The sequence below is a fragment of the Martes martes genome, assembly GCF_963455335.1.
Source record: "Martes martes genome assembly, chromosome: X".
In the NCBI taxonomy this organism is placed as follows: domain Eukaryota; kingdom Metazoa; phylum Chordata; class Mammalia; order Carnivora; family Mustelidae; genus Martes; species Martes martes.
Genome location: NC_137897.1, coordinates 84440 through 103473, shown reverse-complemented (window position 1 = coordinate 103473; position 19034 = coordinate 84440). Strand labels below are relative to the sequence as shown.

The 19034-nt window shown below is 68.8% G+C and overlaps 2 protein-coding genes across 2 annotated transcripts in view; one reads left to right on the top strand and one right to left on the bottom strand.

Annotated features, from left to right (window-relative positions):
* The window catches only part of PPP2R3B (protein phosphatase 2 regulatory subunit B''beta), a 45764-nt gene extending 40823 nt beyond the window's left edge, over positions 1-4941 (top strand). The window contains exons 11-13 of the mRNA XM_080794977.1: positions 1052-1170; positions 1240-1346; positions 4673-4941. Coding sequence (XP_080651103.1) covers positions 1052-1170; positions 1240-1346; positions 4673-4823 — 377 coding nt within the window. The 3' untranslated portion in view covers positions 4824-4941. The remainder of the gene's footprint in view (positions 1-1051; positions 1171-1239; positions 1347-4672) is intronic.
* A 399-nt stretch (positions 4942-5340) lies between these two features.
* The window catches only part of LOC308336990 (cohesin subunit SA-2-like), a gene marked incomplete at its 5' end in the record, with an annotated part of 74434 nt that continues 60740 nt past the window's right edge, over positions 5341-19034 (bottom strand). Inside the window, 5 exons of the mRNA XM_080794907.1 lie at positions 5341-6586; positions 7319-7415; positions 8115-8220; positions 8291-8469; positions 8808-8942. Coding sequence (XP_080651033.1) covers positions 6572-6586; positions 7319-7415; positions 8115-8220; positions 8291-8469; positions 8808-8942 — 532 coding nt within the window. The 3' untranslated portion in view covers positions 5341-6571. The remainder of the gene's footprint in view (positions 6587-7318; positions 7416-8114; positions 8221-8290; positions 8470-8807; positions 8943-19034) is intronic.

Below are 19034 nucleotides of genomic sequence, written 5' to 3'. Positions count from 1 at the left end.
CATGTGAGGTGTGATACCCCGTGTGAGAGACACCCTTGTGAAGGGACACCCACTCAGGGAATGAACATCCCTACTCTGAGTTGGTGCCGGGGGTGATGGGGAGGTCTGGTACCAACCATATTGTCACAAGACCCCACTCGGGACTGGGTGAGCTGGTGTCATGTGTGACATGAGCACCCCTGTTCACTGGTGGTGGTCACTGTTGGGTGTGGAGACAACACAGTGTGTCCCGGCTGTCCACCTTCCCCTGTCTCCTTCGGGCCCCATGTGCCCCGCCTCAGCTGTCACCTGTGCTGAGGGCCCTGTCCTGTGGGGCGAGCATACCGGTCCTGCCAGGGTCAGGCAGGCGGATGTCCCTGACCCCACGTCTCCCTGCCTGTGCTCCCTGGATTCCCACCTCAGGGACCTCAAGTCCAAGTTCCTGGTGAGGGGCGGTGCCATGGGCACCTGTCCCCTTCTCCTCCCCGTCCTGGGATCCTACCTGGGGTCCTCCTGACACCCCTCAGCTGAGAAGCCTGTGTCCAGGGAGAGGCCAACTGTGGCACAAGGAGGGACCCCCAGGACACTTCAAAGGTCAAAGGGACAGAGGGAGATTTTTCCCAAACTGTGATACCTAATTAGTGTTGTTTCCATGTTGTGGGATCCTGGTCGGGGCTATTTATGGTCTTTGAGAGTCGCTCTGGGCCGTCACATCCAGGTCCTCCTCCCTAGCAGCGGCTCTCCTCCTGGCCTCCTGGCCTCCTGGCCTCCTGGCCTCCTGGCCTGCTCCATGATGTGTGCCTGGGTGCCCCCTGGTGGCCACAGACTGTTCCTGCACTCCGCGTCCTCGTCTGTCTTCTGACCCATGCGGGGGCACACGGGACCCCCCGCTTCGGGTCCGCACCGCTCCCCGACCCAGCCTCCCGCCCACACGGGAACCACCTCGCGCGGCTGTCTTAGGCCCAGTTGGTCAGAAAACGCGGTATCGCGCCCCGTTCTCCGAGCCGCGCCGGATGCCGATGAGCGCGAGTCCGTCTGGGACTGATCGTCTGCACCGCCTCGTGTCCTGCAGGGAGAATCACCCTCCGTGACCTGAAGAAGTGTAAACTCGCCAACGTGTTCTTTGACACCTTCTTCAACATCGAGAAGTACCTCGACCACGAGCAGAAGGAACAGGTCTCCCTGCTCAGGGTGAGTGTGGCGAGGAGCACCTGGGGTGCCGGCCGCGTCCGCACCGCGTGACACACGTGTTCTGTCCAGGAGAGCGACAGCGAAGGCCCTGAGCTGTCCGACTGGGAGAAGTATGCGGCCGAGGAGTACGACATCTTGGTGGCCGAGGAGGCTGCAGGGGACCCATGGGAGGACGGGTGAGTCTGGGACAGGACGCGGGCACGGCCAGGAGGGACACGGGCGGTAGGTGGGCAGGGGGCGCCTCCCCGTGTCCGCCTGACTCCCAGCGGGCTCAGGCCGGAGACGGTGGCTCGTGCGGGCTGGCCGCCCGCTTCCTTCGGGCGGCGGTGACGTTCACGAGACACGCGTGTGCAGCTCTGGGTGGGGAGGAGAAGGTGCTGCTGGGTGTCCCGAGTCCTGCAGGAAGCCCACACGCGCCCGGCAGTGGCCTGTGCGTGAGCCTGGCCCCAGAGGGGCTCTGAGAAGCCCCTTCCCAGGGTCCCGGGGGCTGCCGGGCCAGGCCCCGGGTCTGCAGAAACCCAGAACCCTGGCTGTGAGAGCAGGGGGGCCCCGGCCGGTCCTGGGGCTCCTCCGTCCGCCCCTTTCCCGGACACGGATTTGGAGGTGCTACCGCTCCTCGGCCCCCGGGCCCAGGAGTCCAGCCGGCAGGGCCCAGGGCAGGCCGCGCGGTCGGGCTGTGTGAGGCCCATGGCCCAGAGCCCGGCCCGGCCCGGCCCCATCCCCCCGCCAACAGCCCTCCTGCCCACACGCTCCCCCGTGCTCCCTGCCCGCATCACGGCCGGCTCCCTTCCGTCCCGAGCCTTGGGTCGCCGGGACCCTGGGACATCTCGTGGCCGGTCCGTTCCTCCCGCCAGCTGCGGGGGACGCTCACAGCCCAGGGCTGGGTCCTGGAGAGCCCCGCTTGGACGAGGACCCGGCAGACCCCCCCCCCCCCCCCGCCAAAAGTCGCCGCGGCTGGGAACCTCGTCCTTGGTATTTGCTTATGAGGCCAATGCAGGGAGCCAGGCCTCGAGGCCCCTTTGCCGCCGGTGTCCCCTCCTCCGTGACTGAGTGCACGTGGGATCGGCGGGGGTTCCCGCTCCCAGGCCCGTGGCCTGTCCCAGCCCCCGCTCCACTCCCTGGGCCCGGGCCTTCAAGTGTGTACACGGGCCTGGGTTCCGCGGTGGGGACTCAGGTGTCCCACACACTCCTGACGGGTGCTGGTCGCACGCATGTTCCCTAGCACGTGAGTGGGGGTCACACGGAGTCAGGTGTGTTTGCACATGTGGTGTACGGGCCTGGACTAGGACTGGAGCCCATGGTAGGGCGTCCCCTCCACCCTCAGGAACGGGACCTCCACGCAGGAGATCTGGGTTTGGTGGCACAGGGCTGCCTGCTCGGGCGTCCTGACCCCCAGCTCCAAGAGGATCTCAAAACGGCAGGGGACACTAGGAGCAAGCCCGGGCCCTCCCCACTCAGGTTTGGGGCAGGGGCTGGGCTGGGCTTCGCCTGGCAGTTGTGGTTTCCCTGGACACCGCAGAAGCGGGACCCGCCGTCCCCTCCCACAGGCTGTGCCCGCATAACCCGTCAGCGAGCCACGGCTGTCGGTGGGCGCGTGGGGGCCTCGTGTCCTGGCTGAGCAGCGTCCCGGCTCCGGGTGACCCCCGTCGGGCCGCAGACGTTGGGCGGTTTCTCGTCTGGTTCTGGACAGATGTGAGCAGCGCCGCCGTGAACCACTCCCACCCTGGCCTCGTGTGGACGTGGGTTCTCACGTATCTGGGCTCCGTGCCCGCGGCCGCGGATCACGAGGGGACACCTGTAGACCTCCAGAACCCGCGCGGTGACGTCCCACGTGGCCGCCCTGGGGACGGTCCTCGCTGGCCCGTGTCCTCGCGGTCTGCGTGTGGTGGTTGACGGTCAGCTCATCCCGGGCGTGGCCCCTCGTGCCCCTTGTGTTTGGGTCCTCGCCGCCGTTGGTCCCCCCGGGCTGTGCTGTGTCTTTGTGCTCCTGCGCGTTGGGCCGTCCGCTCTGTCGCCGAGGCTTCAGGCTCCGGGTGCGAGTTCTGTCGGGCCCGTGGCTGGCTGGCCTTCCCTCCGCACTCGCGGCCCTGTGTTTGGTGGAACGCGTGTCCGAGACGCTGCTCACGTTGACGAGGTTTCAGGTCCCCGTCCGCTGCCGCCTCGGGCTGTGTCTCCGGTGCCCGGGTCACACTCTGCTGCCTGGCCCGGACCCACGGAGACCCGGCCCACGACTCGGGGCTTCCCGTCCCACGTCCCGGTCCGTGGTCTGTCCCGAGTTGCCGTGGGGCCTGAGCGGAGGGTCCGGGTTCCTCCCCCGGTGCTGGGGCTCCGTCTGGGGCGGAACCACCCGCGGGGCCGGTACGCGTGTTTATGGTGAGGCGTGCGTGTGCCAGGTGTGTGCGCGTTTCCGCGGGAGTCGTGGAATCCGCCTGCGGCTTTCCGGGAGAGGCCCGCGCGCCCAGGGCGGGGTCCCGGGTGCAGGTCGGAGAACGGACTCCCGGCCCTGCTGGTGGGCCGGCCGGGCGGTTTGCGGGCTGTGCTCCTCACTGGCCACCCCTACCAGGGTGGCGTCGGTGGCCCTGCCGAGACTCAGCAGCCGCTGGTCGGATCCCGCCGGTTCCTTCTCGGGGTCGTGTCGTCGGTTCCTCGGCCGTTGGCGGCTAATCTCAGGATAAGCTCGTGCGTTTGTACAAAACAGCAGGGGGAAGGTTGGATTTTCCAGAATCCCGCGTGGCGTGGAGACATCTGGTCTCGAAGGCGTCCTCACCCACCAGTGTGTCTGTGTACTCGGGTCTCGGGCTCTTTGCCTGGACCTTTCTGTCCTTGGTCGTGTAAGTGCCTCCTGACACGTGGCATGAGAAGGGTGGTTTAACCCTGAGGTCGTGGCCGTTCGTGGGAAGCGAGCACGGTCACGGCGTACCCGGCCGCGGCACACACGTGTGTCCCACGCACCTGTCGGCCGCGGGGGCGTTCGCATCGGTTCTTTGGGACTCTGCGTGGATGGGTGCGTTGCCGGTGAGGACGCTTTCTCGTTCGCCGCCACGCTTCTAGAACATCCGTACAGGGTGGAGCGCGAGCGGGCGCGTGTCCTCCTGCGGTCCCCAGTCCTGCACGCAGACGGGTCGTCAGCGACCCCACGGTCTGCTGTCAGCCCAGAACACACACTGCGTTCTGTCCGATGCCCTGGGCTCCAGCACCTGTGGACAGAAGCCTCAGGAGGACCGGCCTCCCACACCCCCAAGAAACCCCGCTGTCTCCTATCCCGACCACAAACTTGATTTGTGGCCTCGTACCTCACGGCTCCGCGTCTGAGGCTGGTGTCCAGGGAACACTGGCCTCCAAGTGCAGGCACGCTCCTCCTCCTCCCTTCAGGAGGAAGGAACCCGCCAGGGACCGCTCCGGGCCTGGGGCTCCCACGCGGTAAGCTCAGAGCCTTCCGGGGGCTGCCGGCAGCATCGCGCCCCGGCCGTGCCCCTCCGTGCTCACCAGCCGCTCCTTGCAGGTACGAAGCGGAGCCCAGCCCCGTGGACCAGAAGCTGGGCTCCCTGAGGTCTCCGCTGGCCCAGAGGCCCTTCTTCGAGGCACCGTCCACCCTGGGCACCGTCGACCTGTACGAGTACGCGTGTGAGGACGACGACCTGCCGCCCTCGTGACCTGGGCCCAGATCTGGACGCAGGGCCGCTGTCGTGTAAAGAACAGAACCGTTTGATCGTTGAGCTTTTATAGAAAATGAAGTGATTTGTATGAGATGAAAAGTTTTTATTTATCCAACACGGAAGCTGGTCCGGTGGTCATTGAGCGTGTGTCCCCACGCGCCGGGCAGGAGCTGCCGTCCGTCCAGAAGCCCCTGGCTGGGCCCGGTGGGGAGAGATGTGCCGTGTAGGTCCCGAGTGTGGGTGTCTGGAGGCTCCCCGGCTCGGCCGACCGTCTCCTCGGAGGGGAGCTCCTGCTGCAAAGGGGCAGCCCTGGGGGCGTGAGCCGGTCACCGACCCCCGGGTGTTGGACGGTCGAGCTGTTCTCACGCGTCGGTCAGAACATTCCAGGGGCCCCGGGACCTCCCGTCCACAGGCACGTCTCCGGGCGCCGCCCCAGCCGCAGCCCTGCACGTGGGTTATGGGACAGAGCACGTCTCGTGCGTACTTACGTTTTCATGTCAATGTACAAAACGTGTAAAGTTAACCTTTATTTGGTGTGTGTAGCAGTTTAAAAATTTTATGAGATCACGTTTGTATTTTCGAATAAAGAATTTAAGGATTTTCCGTGATGGGCTTGGCTCGCCCAGCCCACGACAGACACAGCACGCAGAGGTCACAAAGGGCACAGAGGCCAGGCAGGGGCGCCACTGGGGACGGACGGCAGTGACAGCACGGGAGACCACGCCGTGCGCACGGCTCTGGGGCGCGGCAAGTCCAGCCGAGGGTCACGGGCCGCGGGCCCCGGAGCGTCTGGCAGGGTGGCCCTCCTGCCGAGTCCTGCCCGCGGGCCACCCACGTTCTCAAGGCCACCATCAAGGGCTACACTCCCTCACAGCAGCTGCCACGGTCCCGGGGAGGGGACAGCCAGAGGCACAGGTGTCCCTCCTGGACGGCAACCCGCCAGGCCCAGGTCTGTGCAGGCCTGAGCTCCCCAGGCCCAAGTCTACACAGAACAAACCCCTAGGCCCAGGTCTACACAGGGTCCCCCAGGCCTGAGCTCCTGGGCCCGTTCTTGCCCGTGCACAACCGGCAGGCGTCCTCCCCGCGGCCCGGCCTCGCTCTCCGTGTCCCCTCGGGCCGTCCTCCTCCACACCGTGGCCCAGAGAGCTCTGGTTTGGCACCAACACGGGATCGGAGGCGCAGAGCCCCCCTGCACATCGGGGGTCGGCGGCCAACGTGCGTCGCGCCCCAGCCCGAGTCGGACGCAGCCAGTTTGTCCGCAGCGTGCGGGAGCGGAGTCGGCCACTGGCAGCGGGCGCTCGGCACCGGACGCCGGGAATCACCCAGCAGCGGGGTCCCGAGCCGGGAGAGGAAGAGCTGACGGCCCGGCCAGAGCCGCACCACACAGGAGCACGCCCGCCGAGGTGGCCAGCACCGTGCTCCACAGCGGGGGCGACGCGGCTTCCGGGACCTTCCAGCCAAGCCCAGCAGTCGCCGGAGAAGCCGCAGGCGGGTAGGCACCTGGTGGGGGGGGGGGGGTGCGCGGGCACCCCAGGGGGCCCCAGTCCACGGTCATGTGACCCTCCTCACACGCGGCTGGAGTGTGCAGGTGCAGGAGGCGGGGTCACTGTCATCCGCCTGGAGCCCCTGGGGGTCTGGGTCAGCCACACCTGGACGCCACGGGCTCCCCAGGCGCAGGAACACAAGTCGACAACTGAGGAGGAACTTGAAGTGCTGGCGCGAGCCCCACCGGGCCCGAGTCCTCTTCAGTCCGACGCGCCCTGGGGACGGAGAGGACGACGCTCAGAACCACAGACACGTGGACGGAGAGGTGACGGCGGTGCGTGCTGTGGCCAGGCTGGTTCCCACTCAGCGTGGGCTGGGAACACTGGGTGGGCTGGGCAGTGGACGGAGGGCACCAAAGCTTGGCCAGGACGCGGGTGGGCGGGGGACACGGCCTTCTGCTGCCTGGGACCCCAGGCTGGCACACGGACCCTGGCCCCAGGTGTCCGTGTGGGGGACGGGGCTGTCCACACGAGGCTGCCATGCCAGAGCGCCGCTCTGAGGGTTACACCGGGCCCGCGGATCCGGGAGGCCTGACTTGGGGGCCAACAGGCAGGAGCCAGATGCCGAGGACCCCAGGGCACCCTAAAACCCACTGTCCTGAGCCAAGCAGGCCAGGGCATGGGCACCACACCCAGCCTCAGGGCCCCAGCACACCACGGGAGCCTGGTGCGGACACAGCCGGGCACCTGGGACGGCTCGGGGTCCTGCCTCATCGCAACCCAGCAGCCTCAGACGGTCCGCAGGCCACACCCCCCCCACCCCCCCGAACGTGCGGACGGACCTGCCTCCACCCCCACTGGGCATAGCGGCCGGTGTCAGCCGGGAGACTCATCAGATGGGACGTCCTGCCTCTACACCACCCTGAGAAGCGTGGGCCGGGGCAGGAAAGGCGGGCCCGGGCCAGCACCCCCACGTGGCCACCACCCACAGCCCCAGCCCGCACCAACCTCGTGGACGGAGATGCCCTCCACGTCCACGTCCACGTCTTCGTTGGAAGAGTTCTCAGAGTCCTCCGATGACAGGAAGTCGACATCAAAGACGTCCCTGCCAGGGACCAAGGGTGGCTGCTTGCCAGGGAGACCGAGGTAGGGCCCCAGGCCACGGCACGAGGCCGTGGGAGCCCAAGCCCTGGAGGGAACAGGTGTGCACGGCCCCAGAAAACACAAGACACGGACAGACGTGGACGAGGAACAGCCCTAGGTCACGGGCAACAGTACCACCTCTGACACTGTCGCATCCCACTCTGCACTGTGGGCAGTCGTGGGCTGTGCTGGGCAGTTGGTGGGGGGGAAACGAGACGAGCCCCTGGCTATACCCTGGAGCATGACCTTACAGGACAGCAGTCTCTGCACGTACGCCAGACACAACCCTCTGCCTGCCTCAGACCCGCACAGCACCCACATCATTGCCTCAGACCCGCGTGGGTCCCACGTCCCCGCCTCAGACCCAGGCAAGTCCCACGTCCCTACCAAAGACCCAGGCGGACCGCCTCCCCCTTCAGACCAGCCCCGTCCCTCGGACCCAAGCGGGACCCACATCACCGCCTCAGACCCACGCGGGACCACGTCCCAGCCTCCGAACCACGTGGGACCCCCATCAGACCGGCATCCCTTCACGGCCATCCCAAGGCTCCGCTCTGGAGAAACCCATAAGGCTGACCCGGAACCCAGGCAGGCAGAGGCCCGACAGGCTGCCCACCGACGGCAGAGCCCTCCACCCCAGCCTGGAGGACGAGGGCCTCACCTCTTGGACTTCTGGCCCTTGGAGGAATTTCTCGGCTCTCTGTCCCCCGCGCTGGAGCTGGCCAGGGTGTCTGGTGTCCAGGTGGAGCATGTCCCCACGGGCAACTCTGCGGTGCCGGGAGCGGTCAGCCATGGGGCCCAAGGGCCACCCCTCCCGACCCCGGACACCCTCCCCACCTTGGGGCCGCTTGCTGTCTTTGCATATGGCGTCAAACGGGTTGGCGGCGGGCTCTTCCTCGCCCTGGGCCACGTAGTCTGTCCTTATCAGGGACTTGCGATAGACGAGCATGGGGTTCATGTCCCCTTCCCCAAACACAGGCAGGCCCTCGGGGATGGAGTCCTGGAAGTGGGTGAGTCTGCGGGCAAGGGAGCACGAGGCAGGGGGAGTCAGAGGAGACCCAGCCCAGGTCCCCAGGAACCCAGGGCCCCCGTCCCCCATGTTCAGGCTGAGGGCTGAGGCCCAAGGAACCGTGCTAGAGCAGGGCCACCTGGTGGGCGCACGTCAGTGCTGCGGCCCAGAGCCCAGCGCCCCCCAGGACCCCAGACAGCGGCCCTGCTCGGTGCAAGGGCCCAGACAAGAGCCCTCACTCCGCAGAGAGCCTTCTGGTTTCCGCGGCCCCCGCCCCACCGGGCCACGGTCTGCATTTCCACCCCCGCACCCCCGGAGCCCATCCCCGGGGGCCGGGGCACTCACGCAGCTTGTCGCTCTGCAGGGGGGATCTTGCAGGAGAACTCGGCCAGGACCAGCAGGAAGCTGAGGTTGGGGAACCTCTGCCGGGCCTCCTCCTCAGGAACGGGGGACTCGGAAAAGGCAAACGCCAGCCCACGCCTGGGGACAGGGTGTGCAGTGGGGAGCTGGGGTGATGGGCAGAGTCAAACGGGGAGCGGCTGGGATGTCCAGTGGGGCTCACATGGGAAGTGGGAGGGTGGGGTCAGGTGAGGCTCAGGGCGCCAGGTGGGACTAACCTGAAGGATGGGGGCAAAACTGGGGAGCACAGTGCCAGGTGGGGTGAGACCGGGGACGGGGGTCACAGGGGGGAGCACAGCGCCAGGTGGGGTGAGACCGGGGACGGGGGTCACAGTGGGGAGTACAGCGTCAGGTGGGGTGAGACCGGGGACGGAGGTCACAGGGGGGAGCACAGTGCCAGGTGGGGTCAGACCGGGGATGGGGTCACAGGGGGGAGCACAGCGCCAGGTGGGGTGAGACCGGGGACGGGGGTCACAGGGGGGAGCACAGTGCCAGGTGGGGTGAGACCGGGGACGGGGGTTACAGGGGGGAGCACAGTGCCAGGTGGGGTGAGACCGGGGACGGGGGTCACAGGGGGGAGCACAGCGCCAGGTGGGGTGAGACCGGGGACGAGGGTCACAGGGGGGGAGCACAGTGCCAGGTGGGGTGAGACCGGGGACGGGGGTCACAGCGGGGAGCAGTGTCAGGTGGGGTGAGACCAGGACGGGGGTCACGGAGGGAGCACAGTGCCAGGTGGGGTGAGACCGGGGACGGGGGTCACAGCGGGGAGCACAGTGTCAGGTGGGGTGAGACCGGGGACGGGGGTCACAGCGGGGAGCACAGTGCCAGGTGGGGTGAGACCGGGGACGGCGGTCACGGGGGAGCACAGTGCCAGGTGGGGTGAGACCAGGGACGGAGGTCACAGGGGGGAGCACAGTGCCAGGTGGGGTGAGACAGGGGACAGAGGTCACAGGGGGGAGCACAGTGCCAGGTGGGGTGAGACCGGGGATGGGGGTCACAGTGGGAAGCACACCGTCAGGTGGGGTGAGACCGGGGACGGGGGTCACAGCGGGGAGCACAGTGCCAGGTGGGGTGAGACCGGGGACGGGGTCACAGCGGGGAGCACAGCATCAGGTGGGGTGAGACCAGAGATGGGGTCAGACTGGCGAGCACAGCATCAGGTGGGGTGAGACCAGGGACGGGGGTCACAGAGGGGAGCACAGTGCCAGGTGGGGTGAGACCGGGGACGGGGGTCACAGGGGGGAGCACAGTGCCAGGTGGGGTGAGACCGGGGACGGGGGTCACAGTGGGGAGCACAGCGTCAGGTGGGGTGAGACCGGGGACGGGGGTCACAGGGGGGAGCACAGTGCCAGGTGGGGTCAGACCGGGGATGGGGTCACAGCGGGGAGCACAGCATCAGGTGGGGTGAGACCTGGGACGGGGGTCACAGGGGGGAGCACAGTGCCAGGTGGGGTGAGACCGGGGACGGGGATCACAGGGGGGAGCACTGTGCCAGGTGGGGTGAGACCGGGGACGGGGGTCACAGCGGGGAGCACAGTGCCAGGTGGGGTGAGACCGGGGACGGGGGTCACAGCGGGGAGCAGTGTCAGGTGGGGTGAGACCAGGACGGGGGTCACGGAGGGAGCACAGTGCCAGGTGGGGTGAGACCGGGGACGGGGGTCACAGCGGGGAGCACAGTGTCAGGTGGGGTGAGACCGGGGACGGGGGTCACAGCGGGGAGCACAGTGCCAGGTGGGGTGAGACCGGGGACGGGGGTCACGGGGGAGCACAGTGCCAGGTGGGGTGAGACCAGGGACGGAGGTCACAGGGGGGAGCACAGTGCCAGGTGGGGTGAGACTGGGGACAGAGGTCACAGGGGGGAGCACAGTGCAGGGTGGGGTGAGACCGGGGATGGGGGTCACAGTGGGAAGCACAGCGTCAGGTGGGGTGAGACCGGGGACGGGGGTCACAGCGGGGAGCACAGTGCCAGGTGGGGTGAGACCGGGGATGGGGGTCACAGTGGGAAGCACAGCGTCAGGTGGGGTGAGACCGGGGACGGAGGTCACAGGGGGGAGCACAGTGCCAGGTGAGGTCAGACCGGGGACGGGGTCACAGCGGGGAGCACAGCATCAGGTGGGGTGAGACCAGAGATGGGGTCAGACTGGCGAGCACAGCATCAGGTGGGGTGAGACCAGGAATGGGGGTCACAGAGGGGAGCACAGTGCCAGGTGGGGTGAGACCAGGGACGGGGGTCACAGAGGGGAGCACAGTGCCAGGTGGGGTGAGACCGGGGACGGGGGTCACAGGGGGGAGCACAGTGCCAGGTGGGGTGAGACCGGGGACGGGGGTCACAGTGGGGAGCACAGCGTCAGGTGGGGTGAGACCGGGGACGGGGGTCACAGGGGGGAGCACAGTGCCAGGTGGGGTCAGACCGGGGATGGGGTCACAGCGGGGAGCACAGCATCAGGTGGGGTGAGACCTGGGACGGGGGTCACAGGGGGGAGCACAGTGCCAGGTGGGGTGAGACCGGGGACGGGGATCACAGGGGGGAGCACAGTGCCAGGTGGGGTGAGACCGGGGACGGGGGTCACAGCGGGGAGCACAGTGCCAGGTGGGGTGAGACCGGGGACGGGGGTCACAGGGCGGAGCGCAGCGCCCGGTGGGGTGAGACCGGGGACGGGGGTCACAGGGGGGAGCACAGTGCCAGGTGGGGTGAGACCGGGGTGGGGGTCACAGCAGGGAGCACAGCATCAGGTGGGGTGAGACCAGGGACGGGGGTCACAGAGGGGAGCACAGTGCCAGGTGGGGTGAGACCAGGAACGGGGGTCACAGAGGGGAGCACAGTGCCAGGTGGGGTGAGACTGGGGACGGGGGTCACAGGGGGGAGCACAGTGCCAGGTGGGGTGAGACCGGGGACGGGGATCACAGGGGGGAGCACAGTGCCAGGTGGGGTGAGACCGGGGACGGGGGTCACAGGGTGGAGCACAGTGCCAGGTGGGGTGAGACCAGGGATGGGGGTCACGGGGGAGCACAGCGTCAGGTGGGGTGAGACCGGGGACGGAGGTCACAGGGGGGAGCACAGCGCCAGGTGGGGTGAGACCGGGGACGGGGGTCACAGGGGGGAGCACAGTGCCAGGTGGGGTGAGACCAGGGATGGGGGTCACGGGGGAGCGCAGTGCCAGGTGGGGTAAGACCGGGGACGGGGGTCACAGGGGGGAGCGCAGTGCCAGGTGGGGTGAGACCGGAGACGGGGGTCACAGGGGGGAGCACAGCGTCAGGTGGGGTGAGACCGGGGATGTGGGTCACAGGGGGGAGCACAGCATCAGGTGGGGTGAGACCAGGGACGGGGGTCACGGGGGGAGCACAGTGCCAGGTGGGGTGAGACCGGGGACGGGGATCACAGGGGGGAGCACAGTGCCAGGTGGGGTGAGACCGGGGACGGGGGTCACAGGGGGGAGCGCAGCGCCCGGTGGGGTGAGACCGGAGACGGGGGTCACAGGGGGGAGCACAGTGCCAGGTGGGGTGAGACCGGGGATGGGGGTCACAGCGGGGAGCACAGCGTCAGGTGGGGTGAGACCAGAGATGGGGTCAGACTGGCGAGCACAGCACAGGTGGGGTCAGACTAGGGACGGGGTCACAGCAGGGAGCACAGTGTCAGGTGGGGTGAGACCGGGGACGGGGATCACAGGGGGGAGCACAGTGCCAGGTGGGGTGAGACCGGGGACGGGGGTCACAGGGTGGAGCACAGTGCCAGGTGGGGTGAGACCAGGGATGGGGGTCACGGGGGAGCACAGCGTCAGGTGGGGTGAGACCGGGGACGGAGGTCAGAGGGGGGAGCACAGCGCCAGGTGGGGTGAGACCGGGGACGGTGGTCACAGGGGGGAGCACAGTGCCAGGTGGGGTGAGACCAGGGATGGGGGTCACGGGGGAGCGCAGTGCCAGGTGGGGTGAGACCGGGGACGGGGGTCACAGGGGGGAGCGCAGTGCCAGGTGGGGTGAGACCGCGGACGGGGGTCACAGTGGGGAGCACAGTGCCAGGTGGGGTGAGACCGAGGATGGGGGTCACAGTGGGAAGCACAGCGTCAGGTGGGGTGAGACCGGGGACGGAGGTCACAGGGGGGAGCACAGTGCCAGGTGGGGTCAGACCGGGGACGGGGTCACAGCGGGGAGCACAGCATCAGGTGGGGTGAGACCAGAGATGGGGTCAGACTGGCGAGCACAGCATCAGGTGGGGTGAGACCAGGGACGGGGGTCACAGAGGGGAGCACAGTGCCAGGTGGGGTGAGACCAGGGGCGGGGGTCACAGAGGGGAGCACAGTGCCAGGTGGGGTGAGACTGAGGACGGGGGTCACAGGGAGGAGCACAGTGCCAGGTGGGGTGAGACCGGGGATGGGGGTCACAGCGGGGAACACAGCGTCAGGTGGGGTGAGACCAGAGATGGGGTCAGACTGGCGAGCACAGCACAGGTGGGGTCAGACTAGGGACGGGGTCACAGCAGGGAGCACAGTGTCAGGTGGGGTGAGACCGGGGACGGGGATCACAGGGGGGAGCACAGTGCCAGGTGGGGTGAGACCGGGGACGGGGGTCACAGGGTGGAGCACAGTGCCAGGTGGGGTGAGACCAGGGATGGGGTTCACGGGGGAGCACAGCGTCAGGTGGGGTGAGACCGGGGACGGAGGTCACAGGGGGGAGTACAGCGCCAGGTGGGGTGAGACCGGGGACGGGGGTCACAGGGGGGAGCACAGTGCCAGGTGGGGTGAGACCAGGGATGGGTGTCACGGGGGAGCGCAGTGCCAGGTGGGGTGAGACCGGGGTGGGGGTCACAGCAGGGAGCACAGCATCAGGTGGGGTGAGACCAGGGACGGGGGTCACAGAGGGGAGCACAGTGCCAGGTGGGGTGAGACCAGGGATGGGGGTCACGGGGGAGCGCAGTGCCAGGTGGGGTGAGACCGGGGACGGGGGTCACAGGGGGGAGCGCAGTGCCAGGTGGGGTGAGACCGGAGACGGGGGTCACAGGGGGGAGCACAGCGTCAGGTGGGGTGAGACCGGCGATGGGGGTCACAGGGGGGAGCACAGTGCCAGGTGGGGTCAGACCGGGGATGGGGTCACAGCGGGGAGCACAGCATCAGGTGGGGTGAGACCAGGGACGGGGGTCACAGGGGGGAGCACAGTGCCAGGTGGGGTGAGACCGGGGACGGGGATCACAGGGGGGAGCACAGTGCCAGGTGGGGTGAGACCGGGGACGGGGGTCACAGGGGGGAGCGCAGCGCCCGGTGGGGTGAGACCGGAGACGGGGGTCACAGGGGGGAGCACAGTGCCAGGTGGGGTGAGACCGGGGATGGGGGTCACAGCGGAGAGCACAGCGTCAGGTGGGGTGAGACCAGAGATGGGGTCAGACTGGCGAGCACAGCACAGGTGGGGTCAGACTAGGGACGGGGTCACAGCAGGGAGCACAGTGTCAGGTGGGGTGAGACCAGGGATGGGGATCACAGGGGGGAGCACAGTGCCAGGTGGGGTGAGACCGGGGACGGGGGTCACAGGGTGGAGCACAGTGCCAGGTGGGGTGAGACCAGGGATGGGGGTCACGGGGGAGCACAGCGTCAGGTGGGGTGAGACTGGGGACGGAGGTCACAGGGGGGAGCACAGCGCCAGGTGGGGTGAGACCGGGGACGGTGGTCACAGGGGGGAGCACAGTGCCAGGTGGGGTGAGACCAGGGATGGGGGTCACGGGGGAGCGCAGTGCCAGGTGGGGTGAGACCGGGGACGGGGGTCACAGTTGGGAGCACAGTGCCAGGTGGGGTGAGACCGGGGATGGGGGTCACAGTGGGAAGCACAGCGTCAGGTGTGGTGAGACCGGGGACGGAGGTCACAGGGGGGAGCACAGTGCCAGGTGGGGTCAGACCGGGGACGGGGTCACAGCGGGGAGCACAGCATCAGGTGGGGTGAGACCGGGGACGGGGGTCACAGAGGGGAGCACAGTGCCAGGTGGGGTGAGACCGGGGACGGGGATCACAGGGGGGAGCACAGTGCCAGGTGGGGTGAGACCGGGGACGGGGGTCACAGGGTGGAGCACAGTGCCAGGTGGGGTGAGACCAGGGATGGGGTTCACGGGGGAGCACAGCGTCAGGTGGGGTGAGACCGGGGACGGAGGTCACAGGGGGGAGTACAGCGCCAGGTGGGGTGAGACCGGGGACGGGGGTCACAGGGGGGAGCACAGTGCCAGGTGGGGTGAGACCAGGGATGGGTGTCACGGGGGAGCGCAGTGCCAGGTGGGGTGAGACCGGGGTGGGGGTCACAGCAGGGAGCACAGCATCAGGTGGGGTTAGACCAGGGACGGGGGTCACAGAGGGGAGCACAGTGCCAGGTGGGGTGAGACCAGGGATGGGGGTCACGGGGGAGCGCAGTGCCAGGTGGGGTGAGACCGGGGACGGGGGTCACAGGGGGGAGCGCAGTGCCAGGTGGGGTGAGACCGGAGACGGGGGTCACAGGGGGGAGCACAGCGTCAGGTGGGGTGAGACCGGCGATGGGGGTCACAGGGGGGAGCACAGTGCCAGGTGGGGTCAGACCGGGGATGGGGTCACAGCGGGGAGCACAGCATCAGGTGGGGTGAGACCAGGGACGGGGGTCACAGGGGGGAGCACAGTGCCAGGTGGGGTGAGACCGGGGACGGGGATCACAGGGGGGAGCACAGTGCCAGGTGGGGTGAGACCGGGGACGGGGGTCACAGGGGGGAGCGCAGCGCCCGGTGGGGTGAGACCGGAGACGGGGGTCACAGGGGGGAGCACAGTGCCAGGTGGGGTGAGACCGGGGATGGGGGTCACAGCGGGGAGCACAGCGTCAGGTGGGGTGAGACCAGAGATGGGGTCAGACTGGCGAGCACAGCACAGGTGGGGTCAGACTAGGGACGGGGTCACAGCAGGGAGCACAGTGTCAGGTGGGGTGAGACCAGGGACGGGGATCACAGGGGGGAGCACAGTGCCAGGTGGGGTGAGACCGGGGACGGGGGTCACAGGGTGGAGCACAGTGCCAGGTGGGGTGAGACCAGGGATGGGGGTCACGGGGGAGCACAGCGTCAGGTGGGGTGAGACCGGGGACGGAGGTCACAGGGGGGAGCACAGCGCCAGGTGGGGTGAGACCGGGGACGGTGGTCACAGGGGGGAGCACAGTGCCAGGTGGGGTGAGACCAGTGATGGGGGTCACGGGGGAGCGCAGTGCCAGGTGGGGTGAGACCGGGGACGGGGGTCACAGTTGGGAGCACAGTGCCAGGTGGGGTGAGACCGGGGATGGGGGTCACAGTGGGAAGCACAGCGTCAGGTGGGGTGAGACCGGGGACGGAGGTCACAGGGGGGAGCACAGTGCCAGGTGGGGTCAGACCGGGGACGGGGATCACAGGGGGGAGCACAGTGCCAGGTGGGGTGAGACCGGGGACGGGGGTCACAGGGGGGAGCGCAGTGCCAGGTGGGGTGAGACCGGAGACGGGGGTCACAGGGGGGAGCACAGCGTCAGGTGGGGTGAGACCGGCGATGGGGGTCACAGGGGGGAGCACAGTGCCAGGTGGGGTCAGACCGGGGATGGGGTCACAGCGGGGAGCACAGCATCAGGTGGGGTGAGACCAGGGACGGGGGTCACAGGGGGGAGCACAGTGCCAGGTGGGGTGAGACCGGGGACGGGGATCACAGGGGGGAGCACAGTGCCAGGTGGGGTGAGACCGGGGACGGGGGTCACAGGGGGGAGCGCAGCGCCCGGTGGGGTGAGACCGGAGACGGGGGTCACAGGGGGGAGCACAGTGCCAGGTGGGGTGAGACCGGGGATGGGGGTCACAGCGGGGAGCACAGCGTCAGGTGGGGTGAGACCAGAGATGGGGTCAGACTGGCGAGCACAGCACAGGTGGGGTCAGACTAGGGACGGGGTCACAGCAGGGAGCACAGTGTCAGGTGGGGTGAGACCAGGGACGGGGATCACAGGGGGGAGCACAGTGCCAGGTGGGGTGAGACCGGGGACGGGGGTCACAGGGTGGAGCACAGTGCCAGGTGGGGTGAGACCAGGGATGGGGGTCACGGGGGAGCACAGCGTCAGGTGGGGTGAGACCGGGGACGGAGGTCACAGGGGGGAGCACAGCGCCAGGTGGGGTGAGACCGGGGACGGTGGTCACAGGGGGGAGCACAGTGCCAGGTGGGGTGAGACCAGTGATGGGGGTCACGGGGGAGCGCAGTGCCAGGTGGGGTGAGACCGGGGACGGGGGTCACAGTTGGGAGCACAGTGCCAGGTGGGGTGAGACCGGGGATGGGGGTCACAGTGGGAAGCACAGCGTCAGGTGGGGTGAGACCGGGGACGGAGGTCACAGGGGGGAGCACAGTGCCAGGTGGGGTCAGACCGGGGACGGGGATCACAGGGGGGAGCACAGTGCCAGGTGGGGTGAGACCAGGGATGGGGGTCACGGGGGAGCACAGCGTCAGGTGGGGTGAGACCGGGGACGGAGGTCACAGGGGGGAGCACAGCGCCAGGTGGGGTGAGACCGGGGACGGTGGTCACAGGGGGGAGCACAGTGCCAGGTGGGGTGAGACCAGGGATGGGGGTCACAGAGGGGAGCACAGTGCCAGGTGGGGTGAGACCGGGGACGGTGGTCACAGGGGGGAGCACAGTGCCAGGTGGGGTGAGACCGGGGACGGGGGTCACAGAGGGGAGCACAGTGCCAGGTGGGGTGAGACCGGGGACGGGGGTCACAGAGGGGAGCGCAGTGCCAGGTGGGGTGAGACCGGGGACGGGGATCACAGGGGGGAGCACAGTGCCAGGTGGGGTGAGACCGGGGACGGGGGTCACAGGGTGGAGCACAGTGCCAGGTGGGGTGAGACCAGGGATGGGGTTCACGGGGGAGCACAGCGTCAGGTGGGGTGAGACCGGGGACGGAGGTCACAGGGGGGAGTACAGCGCCAGGTGGGGTGAGACCGGGGACGGGGGTCACAGGGGGGAGCACAGTGCCAGGTGGGGTGAGACCAGGGATGGGTGTCACGGGGGAGCGCAGTGCCAGGTGGGGTGAGACCGGGGTGGGGGTCACAGCAGGGAGCACAGCATCAGGTGGGGTGAGACCAGGGACGGGGGTCACAGAGGGGAGCACAGTGCCAGGTGGGGTGAGACCAGGGATGGGGGTCACGGGGGAGCGCAGTGCCAGGTGGGGTGAGACCGGGGACGGGGGTCACAGGGGGGAGCGCAGTGCCAGGTGGGGTGAGACCGGAGACGGGGGTCACAGGGGGGAGCACAGCGTCAGGTGGGGTGAGACCGGCGATGGGGGTCACAGGGGGGAGCACAGTGCCAGGTGGGGTCAGACCGGGGATGGGGTCACAGCGGGGAGCACAGCATCAGGTGGGGTGAGACCAGGGACGGGGGTCACAGGGGGGAGCACAGTGCCAGGTGGGGTGAGACCGGGGACGGGGATCACAGGGGGGAGCACAGTGCCAGGTGGGGTGAGACCGGGGACGGGGGTCACAGGGGGGAGCGCAGCGCCCGGTGGGGTGAGACCGGAGACGGGGGTCACAGGGGGGAGCACAGTGCCAGGTGGGGTGAGACCGGGGATGGGGGTCACAGCGGGGAGCACAGCGTCAGGTGGGGTGAGACCAGAGATGGGGTCAGACTGGCGAGCACAGCACAGGTGGGGTCAGACTAGGGACGGGGTCACAGCAGGGAGCACAGTGTCAGGTGGGGTGAGACCAGGGATGGGGATCACAGGGGGGAGCACAGTGCCAGGTGGGGTGAGACCGGGGACGGGGGTCACAGGGTGGAGCACAGTGCCAGGTGGGGTGAGACCAGGGATGGGGGTCACGGGGGAGCACAGCGTCAGGTGGGGTGAGACCGGGGACGGAGGTCACAGGGGGGAGCACAGCGCCAGGTGGGGTGAGACCGGGGACGGTGGTCACAGGGGGGAGCACAGTGCCAGGTGGGGTGAGACCAGGGATGGGGGTCACGGGGGAGCGCAGTGCCAGGTGGGGTGAGACCGGGGACGGGGGTCACAGTTGGGAGCACAGTGCCAGGTGGGGTGAGACCGGGGATGGGGGTCACAGTGGGAAGCACAGCGTCAGGTGGGGTGAGACCGGGGACGGAGGTCACAGGGGGGAGCACAGTGCCAGGTGGGGTCAGACCGGGGACGGGGTCACAGCGGGGAGCACAGCATCAGGTGGGGTGAGACCAGAGATGGGGTCA